This window comes from Chiloscyllium plagiosum, unplaced genomic scaffold (genome assembly GCF_037043375.1).
Source record: "Chiloscyllium plagiosum isolate Xiang-an unplaced genomic scaffold, Cpla_swu_hap1 HiC_scaffold_5, whole genome shotgun sequence".
NCBI classification, from domain to species: Eukaryota; Metazoa; Chordata; class Chondrichthyes; order Orectolobiformes; family Hemiscylliidae; genus Chiloscyllium; species Chiloscyllium plagiosum.
Genome location: NW_028270143.1, coordinates 131,540,062 through 131,552,266, shown reverse-complemented (window position 1 = coordinate 131,552,266; position 12,205 = coordinate 131,540,062). Strand labels below are relative to the sequence as shown.

Here is a 12,205-nt window from a genome sequence, read left to right as displayed (position 1 = left end):
TTACCATGGCCAGAGGGGGAAAAAAACTAGGAAATGATGTCACCAACCCAAGGAAACCTAAACACAAATAGGTAGTGGGCCACGCAACCAGTGCTTCATCTGGAGGCTCACTAATGATGTTACCTAATATAGTGTCGAAACGTCTGAAAACGAACCTTCCAGCTCAGTGAGCAAACCTACATCCAGAACCTCAATCCGAGCTACAAATCTACTCAAAACCCGCTAAGCATATCAACATTCACAAGTTGAATGTGAACCTAAATCAAAGATCACGCAACACCAGGTTACAGTCCAACATGTTTATTTGGAAGTACTAGCTTTCGGAGCACTGCTCTTTCATCAGGGAGCTGTGGAGCAGGATCATACAAAAACGTTATATTGAACTAACCTAAATTGCTGTTAAGTCTTTCATCTTTTAGAATGAGTTGCAGGTTTCAGTTCATTAATATGAAAGAGGTTCTATGATTTACATACTAATGAACTGAAACCTGCAACCCATCCTAAAAGATGGCAGACTTAACAGCAATCTAGGTTTTCTCAGTATATTGTATCAGTTGCATGACAGTGTGATCTTTTGCTTTGAATTCCCGGTCTTATGGTCCTGCTCCACAGCTCCCTGATGAAGGAGCAGCACTCCGAAAGCTAGTGCTTCCAAATAAACCTGTTGGACCATAACCTGGTGTTGTGTGATTTCTAAATTTGTCCACCCCAGTCCAACACCGGCTCCTCCAAATCAAACCTAAATCAAATTGAGGTAAAGATCAACTTGAATCTTATTTCACTGTAGAACAGACTTAATGCAGTATACCTGTTCCAATACTCTGCATTGTTTCCCATTATCAACCATCATACAGGACAAAATGAATTAAAGTTGTGGTCACTGAAGTGTTGAGTTGAAGCTCACATTAATAACAAGGCTCTCTCTTCAGAGCCACACCCTTTTCTGTAAATCCTTGAGTCATGGAGCTGAGAGTGGCTTTCTTTAACTCAGTTAGCTTAACCCCTCGCTCTCCTGAAGACAACTGGCCATCAGCTGGTTAAGACAGTTCCCCCTTTTTATTGAGGGCATCACAGAGCATCAAACCCCACCACAACAAACACTTGCTAGTAGGAAGTTAAAACAGTTTGTGACGAGGAACTTAATCGTCTCAATAGTTATCCTGACCGCACACACAAGCTTACAGATATTCAAGTCAAACTTGTCTTTGATAGAGAATGATAAGCTTCAGATTTGAGAGAATGTTTTGGTCTTTGTTATTTGGGGGTTCAATGGAAGGAGCAGCAGGGGTCAAAGCTTAAAGAAATGATGAAGGCAATGCAGTAACAATTGCTGAGAGAATACAACAGAAGCTGTTTTATATATGTGTTGTGATTGCATATGAGATATTACTTGTGAATAATTGATAATCGAAGACACAGTAAAATGTCAAAATTACATTATAGCAAGTTACGGTGACACGGAGTTAAACTCTTTGCAATTTATTCAGACCAAAGCACTTTAATTCACAGGAATCATACAGTACAAGGATATTTTGCCCATTGTGTGCTGGCTCTGAAACTCTAGCCAATTAGTTTCATACGCCTGCTCTTGACACATCACCTTGCAAATTTTGAATCTTCTGCAATCTCCCATAATGACCATTTGCCTCCAAGATGAACAGCAGCTGGGCAACATGTTCATTAGAGAAGGCACACTATGATCCTTCAACTCTACACAAAACATCTGCACTGCCTCCATAGCAGCAGAAATTCTCATGTACGGACACGCCACAGAGAGTCTCCCTGCATTAGTCAAGGTACTTGCTTGGTCTTTTCTCTCCCATGACACCACATGACAAAGTCAATCTCAGATCTGCCAACGCGGTACTTTAGAGTCATAGAGATGTATAGCATGGAAATAAACACTTCAGTCCAACTCATTCATGCCAACCAGATATCATAAATTAATCTAATCTCATATCCCTCGAAACCCTTCCAATTTAGATACCCATCCAGAGGCCTTCTAAATGTTGTAATTGTACCAGCCTCCACCACTTCCTCTGGCAGCTCATTCCATCCTCTGCGTGAACAAGTTACCCCTGAGGTCCCTTTTATATCTTTCCCCTGTCACCTTACACCAATGCCCTCTAGTTTTGGACTCCCCTATCCTGGAGTAAAGATTCTGCCTATTTACCCTATCCATGCCCCTCATAATTTTGTAAACCTCTATGAGGTCACCCCTCAGCCTCTGATGCTCCAGGGAACACAGCCCCAGCCTGTTCAGCCTCTCCCTACAGCTCAAACCCTCCAACCCTGGCAACATCCTTGTAAATCTTTTCTGAACCCTTTCAAGTTTCACAACATCTTTCCTATAGCAGGGAGCCCAGAACTGAACACAGTCTTCCAAAAGACAAGAATTGTAAAACCCCCCTCACCTTTGTATGTCAGGTTCCCAGGATACATGACCACCGACTGTACAGCTTCGCCATTCTCTTTCAAGCCAGGAGCTACAAAACAAACCATAACATGATTCCAGCACCGATACAGTTCAAATCCAAACACTCTTAATAGTCAGTGCAAACTGCTCACAGCAGTAAGCTGAAGAATCTCACTGCAAATCCTCCACTTTCGCAAGTGGCCCCTTGAGCATTTGACCAAAGTAGAGGCATTAGACTTGTTTTTTGAGAATATGTTTTAAAGAAAACAGCAGTAACACTGCTTACAACCTTTTTTTCAGTATAAGGTGCAGAGACAAGTGGGATTTCTTGAAAATGCTTCCAATTTGGTGCAGAGAGTGAAGAGCAAGTTCTTGCATTATTGAACCTGGATTTGGATGAACTAACATGAGATGGAAATGTGTTGCTGGAAAAGCGCAGCAGGTCAGGCAGCATCTAGGGAACAGGAGAATCGACGTTTTGGGCATTAGCCCTTTTTCAGGAAAGGCATTCCTGAAGAAGGGCTAATGCCCGAAACGTCGATTCTCCTGTTCCCTAGATGCTGCCTGACCTGCTGCGCTTTTCCAGCAACACATTTCCATCTCTGATCTCCAGCATCTGCAGACCTCACTTTCTCCTCATGAACTAACATGATGCAAGTCTTTCTTCCTTTGATAGCTGCAAGGATTATGAATTTCTAAGGAGAAGTTACTTTGGCAGTGTCGATCCTAACACCTTGTGAATATGGACCCAGTGGACAAAACAATATTAAACTGGGACCAGGAAATTGCTAATATCATGCTGTGTCACAGACGGTCTTCTTTATAAAATTCCCTGGACTTGGGGGGGGGGGGGGGGGGGTGGTGGTGGTGAAAAGACCAGAAGGCAATGTCTTGGAATAAAGGGAGGACCATGGAGGCTCATTTGTCAAGTATGTTCGAGACAGTGATCAATTGCTTTCTAGACATTAAAGCATCGCAGGAGCGAAATCACAATTTCCCTGATAATAGGGCCGCTCAAAAACATGAATGGTCTACTCCCTCCTGTTTCCTATGTTTATAAACCACAAGTTCAAATACCCCCCAGCTCTCAGCAATTCTTCAGTATGCGACATGGAAAATAAAAGTGCCAGCTTGAGATGCTTCACTGCTCAGGTGGACGGACACGATCCCAGGTGAATTCTATTCATGAACTGAACAAATCCTGCCCTTAGAAAAGCAAAACATCTGACCATTTATCCTGTTGCTGTTTCTTGGGCGCAATTTGTCTGCAGTGTTTGCTGCTTTAAACAAGCGACAGCACTTTGAAAGAGCGCTTCATTTGATTGTTCAAAGATGTGAAATTTTAATTCATTCAACTAGAGTCAGAGAATTAGAGATGTACAGCATGGAAACAGACCCTTCGGTCCAACCCGTCCATGCCGACCAGATATCCCAATTCAATCTAGTCCCACCTGCCAGCACCCGGCCCATATCCCTCCAAACCCTTCCTATTCATATGCCCATCCAAATGCCTCTTCAATGTTGCAATTGTACCAGCCTCCACCACTTCCTCTGGCAGCTCATTCCATACACGTACCACCCTCTGGGTGAGATAGTTGCCCCTTAGGTCCCTTTTATATCTCTTTCTCCTCTCACCCTAAACCTATGCCCTCTAGCTCTGGACTCCCCAACCCAGGGAAAAGACTTTGCCTATTTACCCTATCCATGCCCCTCATATTTTTGTAAACTTCTATAAGGTCACGCCTTAGCGTCAGACACTCCAGGAAAAACAGCCCCAGCCTGTTCAGCATCTCCTTACAGCTCAAATCCTCCAACCCTGGGAACATCCTTGTAAATCTTTTCTGAACCCTTTCAAGTTTCACAACATCTTTCTGATAGAAAGGAGACCAGAATTGCACACAATATTCCAACAGTGGCCTAACCAATGTCCTGTGCAGCCGCAACATGACCTCCCAACTCCTGTACTCAATACTCTGAACAATAAAGGAAAGCATACCAAACGCCTTCTTCACTATCCTATTTACCTGCAACTCCACTTTCAAGGAGCTATGAACCTGCACTCCAAGGTCTCTTTGTTCAGCAACACTCTCTGGGACCTTACCATTATGGGTATAAGTCCTGCTAAGATTTGCTTTCCCAAAATGCAGCACCTCGCATTTATCTGAATTAAACTCCATCTGCCACTTCTCAGTCCATTGGCCCATCTGGTCCAGATCCTGTTGTAATCTGAGGTAACCCTCTTCGCTGTCCACTACACCTCCAATTTTGGTGTTATCTGCAAACTTACTAACTGTATCTCTTATGCTCGCATCCAAATCATTTCTGTAAATGGCAAAAAGGAGAGGACCCAGCACCAATCTTTGTGGCATTCCACTGGTCACAGGCCTCCAGTCTGAAAAACAACCCTCCACCACCACCCTCTGTCTTCTACCTTTGAGCCAGTTCTGTATCCAAATGGCTACTTCTCCCTGTATTCCGTGAGATCTAACCTTGCTAATCAGTCTCCCATGGGGAACCTTGTCGAATGCCTACTGAAGTCCATATAGATCACATCTACTGCTCTGCCCTCATCAATCTTCTTTGTTACTTCTTCAAAAAACTCAATCAAGTTTGTGAGACATGATTTCCCACGCACAAAGCCATGTTGACTATCCCTAATCAGTCCTTGCCTTCCCAAATGCTAACAGTGCACATCTAACGGGCGCAGAAAAAAATAAGTCACTTGGCCCACTGTATTGGCCTAATCTACTTCCCAGCATTTAGTCTACAGATCTGCAGGATTTGGCTCAGAGGTGCAAATCCAGATATCTCAAATTGAGGATTTCTGTCTCCATCTTCTAATCCCCCCACCTTTAATCTTTTTACTAATTACGATAAACCATGGACTCGCCGTGAGAGGCCTGTGACCAGTGGTGTGCCACAGGATCAGTGCTGAGTCCACTGCTTTTCCTCATTTATACAAATGATTTGGATGTGAACATAGGAGGTGTGGTTACTAAGTTTGCAGATGACACCAAAATTGGAGGTGTAGTGGTCAGCAAAAGTGGTTACCTCAGAGTACAATGGGATCTTGATCAGATGGGCCAATGGGCTAAGGAGTGGCAGATGGAGTTTAATTCAGATAAATACAAGGTGCTGCATTTTGGAAAGCTAATTCAGGGCAGGACTTCATACATTTAATAATAAGGTCCTGGGGAGTGTTGTTGAGTCGAAACCTTGGAGTGCAGGTTCATAGTTCCTTGAAGGCGGAGCTGCAGTTGGGAAGGATAGTGAAGACAGCATTTGGTACCCTTGCCTTTATCAGTCAGTGCATTGAGTACAGGAGTTGGGAACTCATGGGTTAGGCCACTTTTGGAATACCACATTCAATTGGTTGCCCTGGTACAGGGAGGATGTTGTTAAACCTGAAAGGATTCAGAAAACATTTACAAGAATGTTGCCAGGGTTGGAAGGTTTGAGTTAGAGGCAGAGGCTGAATAGGCTGGGGCTGTTTTCTCTGGAGTGTCGGAGGCGGAGGGGTGAGCTTATAAAAGGTTTATAAAATTACGAGGGGCATGGATAGGGTAAATAGACAAGGTCTTTTCCCTGGGTTTGGGGGGGTGGGGTGGAGGGGGAGTACAAAACTAGAGGGCATAGGTTTAGGGTGAGAGGGGAAAGATATAAAAGAGACCTAAGGGGCAAATGTCCCACACAGAGGATGGTACGTGTATGAAATGAGCTGCCAGAGGAAGTGGTGGAGGCTGCACAGTTGCATTTAAAAGGCACTTAGATGGGTATATGAGTAGGAAAGGTTTAAAGGGTTGTGTGCCAAATGCTGGGAAATGGGACTAGATCTATTTAAGATAAGATACCTGGTCAGCATGGACATGTTGGGCCAAAGGGTCTGTTTCAGTGCGTACTTTCCTCCCTAACTGGAAGACCCGGCATTAGCTAGGGAGAAACAGTTGCAATTTCCCCAACCCTGTAACTCCTTCAAGGAATACCATCCTACCATTTTATCATGCACATGCTCACAAGATCAATACTTTCCATTAACCACAGCTTAAATATTTACAGGGAACCCAATTAAAATGTCAATTAACAACTGTCCTGCATCATCTCTAAAGACAACCTAAGCTGCTGGGTACTTGGTTACACAGCTCAGCACCGCTGGGACATGCTATCAAGCCCAAGTTAAACCTGGAGAATACCAACAAAATAATTACAGCTATAAGAATAAAAAGTCTTTCCCTGAAACAGCAACATGGTCTCTTTTCAGCTGGGTTTTCCAGTATTAGCAATCAAATGTTACAGCGCAGAAACAAGTCTTTCAGCCAATCAAGTCTTTGTATGTTCTTCACCAGCCTTGCCCATTTTCTCTTTATACCCTTTCACTATTTACATTCTTCAAATAACTATTAAATTAATTTGTGGATTGGCCTCAAAATGAGAGTTCGTGTTGGAGAAACCCACATTGTGACCATGTTCACTATAACGATTTGCGATTATTAATATGGCACATGCAGCAGCTGAGTCGAAGCAATCAATACCGATCAAACCAGAAAGATGCAGGCTTTATTTGGTTTGTTTGTTTCATAACTTCACAAGGTCAGAAACCACACGACACCAGATTACAGTCCAACAGGTTTATTTGAAATCAAGTTTTTGGAACGCCACTCTTCGTTGGGTGGCCTGATTAAGCAGTGCACCAAAAGCTTGTGATTTTAAATAAATCTGTTGGGACTATAACCTGGTGTAGTGTGACTTCTAACTCTGTCCACCCCAGTCCAACACCAGCACCTCCACATCATATCTACGCAGAGACACCCATGTTACATTGGAATAAAAATCACTAAATTAGTCTGCCGGTACAATAAGTGATTAAGGCGGCCAATAAAATGTTGCTGTATATTGCAAGAGAAATTGAATATAGAAGTTGGGATATTTTGCTACAGTTGCATAGACCACATCTAGAGTACAGCAACAGAGTCAAAATACTGTCAATGCTGACAGTCTGAAATAAAAATAGTGAGCGCTGCACAAACTCAGCAGATCTGGCTGTATCTCTAGACAGAGAAACAGAGTTTACATTCTGAGTCCAATAAGACACTTGAAACTATATGGTTATGTTAAATGTGCAGTATTCTGTAGGATTTGGGTTATTTTATTTAAGGGAGGATGCAAATGCAATTGAGGCAGTTCAGGTCTTTCAACTCATACCTGGGATGCGGGTTACCTTGAGGAAAGGTTGGGGCTGGGTCTGAGACAGGAATGGAGCGTACAGTAAATGGCAGAACTTTGAGAAGAGGGTGGTGGGTGTCTGGAATACGTTGCCAGCAGAGGTGGTAGAGGCAGGTGCGGTAGATTGATTTAAGATGCACCTGGACAGATGCATGAGTAGGTGGGGCGCAGAGGGATACAGATGCTTAGGAATTGGGCGACAGGTTTAGACAGTAGATTTTGATCAGCTCAGGCTTGGAGGGCCGAAGGGCCTGTTCCTGGGCTGTAAATTTTCTTTGTTCTTTAAGCATTAATACACAGAGGGTTCTAGGCATACAGGCCTGCAGTGCCCTGAAAGTGGCACAAGAGCATAACAAAAATCAGAAGTTGCTGGAAATACTCAGACCTGGCAGCATCTGTGGAGACATAGCAGAGTTAATGTCTCGAATCCAGTGACTCTTCTTCAGAACAGATTGTAGCTTACAAAAAGTTGCTGTTATTGCTAGAGATGGGCAGGGAAGGGAGGATGAGTAAATGATGGGTGGAGATGGAGCCCAGAGAGAACAGTTGGGTAGACAAAGGAATGGGTAAAAGGTCAGCTAGGAGAAAGTGAGGACGGCAGATGCTGGAGACCAGAGTTGAAAAATGTGGTGCTGGAAAAACACAGCAGGCCAGGCAGCATCCGAGGAGCAGGAGAATCGACGTTTCGGGCATAAGCCCTTCATCAGGGATGAAGATTCCTGAAGAAGGGCTTATGCCCGAAACGTCGATTCTCCTGCTCCTCGGATGCTGCCTGGGCTGCTGTGTTTTTCCAGCACCACATTTTTCAAAAATGGGCTAAGGTCAGCCTGGGAGAAGGTATAGCAGCTAATGGGGACAGTTAGTGGCTGACAATGGGTTGTTTATGCTGGCAGCCCATGTGATGACAAGGCTGGGTGCGTGGGAGTTGGGGTAAGGACATGGGAGAAGGCGATCGCGCCTTAAAATATTTGACCTCAATATGGAGTCTAACAGTTGACTGGCTCCCAACAGGAAATTCCATGTTGCTCTTCCAGCTTCAGCTGAGCTTTGCTTCGCCGTAGCAAGCCCAAGACAGAAGGGGTGGCCAGGGAACATGGTGACGCACGGACATAGCAGGCAACGGGAAGCTCAGGGTCATTTTTACGGACAGAACATTGGTGTTCCACAAAGCAGTAATGACCGAGATGGTCAAGGCTGCAGATGGCATGCTTGCCTCCATCGGTCAGGGCACAGAGTATAAAAATTGGCAAGTCGTTTGCAGCTGTGGAGAACTTTGGCGAGGCCAATATTTGGAATATTCTGGTCACCACGCCACCAGAAGGATGTGGAGTTTGTGGAGAGGGTACAGAAAACTGTCTACCAGTATGTTGCCTGGTTAAGGAAGGTTATTAGCTCGGAGGAGAGGTTGGACAAATTATTTATTTTCATTTGAATGTTAGAGGCAGATGGACAACCTAATGGAAGCTTACAAAATTATGAGAGGCATGGATAGTTGGAGTCTGGGAAGGAACGTCAATTAATTGGGGACATAGGTTTACGGTGAAGCGGGGGGGGGGGGGGGGGGGGGGGGGTTGCAGTTTAAAGGAGATGTGAGGGGTAAGGTTTTTTTAAAAAAAAAACACACAGAGGGGCCAGAATGTGCTGCCAGAGGAGTTAACAGAAGCAGATACAGTAGCAAAATCTAAGAGGCACCTTGACAGAGACATGAAGTGAAAGGGGATGGGGGATGTGGACCACATCAAGGCAAACTATTTTTATTTTAGGAAGGCAATATGGGTCGGTGCAGGCTTGATGGGCCAAAGGGCCTGTTCCTATGCTCTACTGTCCTTTGTACCGATTGGAGTTTAAAAGAATGAGAGGTGATCTTATTGAAATATTCAAGTTCCTGAAGAGACTCGATAGTGGGGGGGGGGGGAAGATGCTGAGAGATCGCTTCCCTAGTGGGACAGACTAGAACTAGGCGCTAGCTTACAGATAACAGATATAACATTTGAAACAGATGAGAAGGAATTTGCTTCCCCCCTCAAAGTTGCTCGAGAATTCTCTCCCCCAAAAGTGTGGTGGAAGTGGGCTCATTGGATAGGTTACGGCAGAAGTCGATCTGTTCTTGACAAACGAAGGAGTCCATGACCATCGGAGGTAGATGTGGAGTTGAGGCCACAATCCGATCAACCATGATCTACTGGGTGGCAGAACAAGCAAGGAGCTGGATGGCTGACTCATGCTCTTGGTACATATCTTTGTAACCTTAATATGGAGATGTCGGTGCTGGACTGGGGTGTACAAAGTTACAAACCACACAACACCAGGTTATAGTCCAACAGGTTTAATTGGAAGCACTAGCTTTCGGAGCGACGCTCCTTCATCAGGTAGTTGTGTTCAACCACCTGATGAAGGAGCAGCGCTCAGAAAGCTAGTGCTTCCAATTAAACCTGATGGACTATAACCTGGTGTTGAGAGATTTGTAACTTAGTAACCTTAGCTCTGCTTCCCTCACCAGTTACGGTCTGTCTGGCTGGGCATTTCCAGAATTTCTTTTTGTTTTGGTGGTATACGTTTGGAGTTATGAAAGGTATCACAATCCTGAATCTTATCTACTCACCTGACAGAGATCTCACCAGAGTCTTCACTTTTGCTCTGCGCAATTCTCGACACCACTTGTTTACATCTTTGTACGAGTAGAGTTTGAGAAACTGAATGGTGTAGCACATCAGTGCCATTACAGCACCCACTACAGAACGAGAAACAAAGTGCCTTAGAACAACACATTTTGGAATTAAACCCCCCCCCACCTTTTAGAACTAGGCAGAGAACAGGGTCTTTCAGATGTAGAAATGTGGGAGGAGACCGGATAAAAAAGGAGTCGGCCATCAGCCACATTTCTGATGAAGGGCTTAGATCCGAAACGTCAATTCCCCTGCTCCTTGGATGCTGCCCGACCAGCTGACTTGGATCTGCAGTCCTCACTTTCTCTCATTTGAGCCATTCAACAAGATTGCGGCTGACCTGACTTTAACATCAACTCTACATTCCTGCATACCCCAGACAATCTTTCATCCCTTGGTAATCATGAATCTATCTCTACCAGAAAAAGTATGAAAAGATTTTCCATCCCACTACTATTTGAAGAAAGGGATTGCAAAGACACTCAGCCCTCCACAAAAACAGTGCTTTCTCATCAATGTTTTGAACAGACATCCTCTTATTTTTCGAGATCGACCCCCTAACTGTACATTCTTATACAAGAGTAAATGTCATGTCTATGTTTCAATTAAACCACCTCCGATTCTTCTAAACTCCAGAAAATACAGGTCTAGCCTGTCTAGCCCTTCCTCATAAGGCAATCCACTAATTTCAGATATTAGTCCTATAAACCTTCTCCGAACTGTTTCTAACATCCTTCTGTAAGTATGGAGACCAGTAGCGCATGCAGTATTCCAGCTACAGTATCACCGATGCCCTGTAAACTACAGCATAACCTCACTTCACTTGTATTCAATCTCGCTCACAATAAAACAAGGCATTTTATTTGCTTCCCTGGTGACTTGCTGTACCTGCATACTAACCACCTGTGGCTCATGCACTGGGGCACTCCGAGCTCTGCAACCTCTCACCATTCAGATGATGTGCTTTTTTTTCCATTCTGCCAAAATAGATAATCTCTCACTTAGACATTGTACTCCATTTCCCAGAACTTTGCCCACTCACTGAAACTATCTATATCCCTTTGAGGGCTCCTTATGTCCTCTTCACCACTTACTTTCCCACCTACCAATAGACTAATAGCTGGTGTGAGTGGATTGCCTAGCAACGTACCATCAGCAAGTTTAGCTACCATACCTCAGCCCCTTTATCCAAACCATTTCTACAATTTGTAAAGAGATAAGCACATGGATGATGATGGGATAGCATAAGGGGAGGAGCTGAGAATAGTTCACAGGTCAGCACAACATTGAAGGCCGAAGGGCCTGTTCTGCGCTGTATTATACTATGTTCTAGATATTGCCCCTGCACTGACCCCTGTGGCACACCACTTGGGACATCTACCAGATGACAAAAAAAAAAGACATTTATTCCTACACTTTGCTTCCCCTTAGCCAGCCTAGATATCAGAGAAAAGGAAGCTTGTTTTAATGAAAAAAAAGGACTGTGACAAGGGCATCGCTGGAAAGCCCAGCATTTGTTGCTCATCCCCAACTGGCCTTGAGGCCATTGCCTGAACTGTCTTCAAAAGGTATGATCAGCCCTTTTAAAATGCTGTAGACCATCTAGTGCAGGTACACATGCAGGGAAGATGTCCCAACTGTTAAGGAATGACATAGCATTGTACTTCAAAAACAGAATGAAATGTGTCAATAATCAGGTCAGAGATGGCAGCAACATTACAACTGCAAGCCCTCCGGTGGGGGGGAGGAGGACCGTGGAGTTGTCCAAACCTAGAGGGCACAGGTTTAAGGCGAGAGGGGAAAGACTGAAAATGGACCTCAGGAGCAATGGAGGTGGTGTGTGTATGGAGTGAGCTGCCAAAGTCCGATGGTCAAGTTTTGAGTGACCCAACAGCCTATTCTC

The 12,205-nt window shown here is 44.4% G+C and overlaps 1 protein-coding gene across 3 annotated transcripts in view; it reads right to left on the bottom strand.

Moving 5' to 3' along the window:
• The window catches only part of LOC122550344 (diacylglycerol O-acyltransferase 1-like), a 135,930-nt gene that overhangs the window by 27,484 nt on the left and 96,241 nt on the right, over window positions 1–12,205 (bottom strand). For all 3 annotated transcript variants that reach the window (XM_087987670.1, XM_087987671.1, XM_087987672.1), the window contains exons 7-8: window positions 10,239–10,367; window positions 2,415–2,486 (exon numbers count right to left, since the gene is read on the bottom strand). In XM_087987670.1, the coding sequence (XP_087843796.1) occupies window positions 2,415–2,486; window positions 10,239–10,367 (201 nt within the window). The remainder of the gene's footprint in view (window positions 1–2,414; window positions 2,487–10,238; window positions 10,368–12,205) is intronic.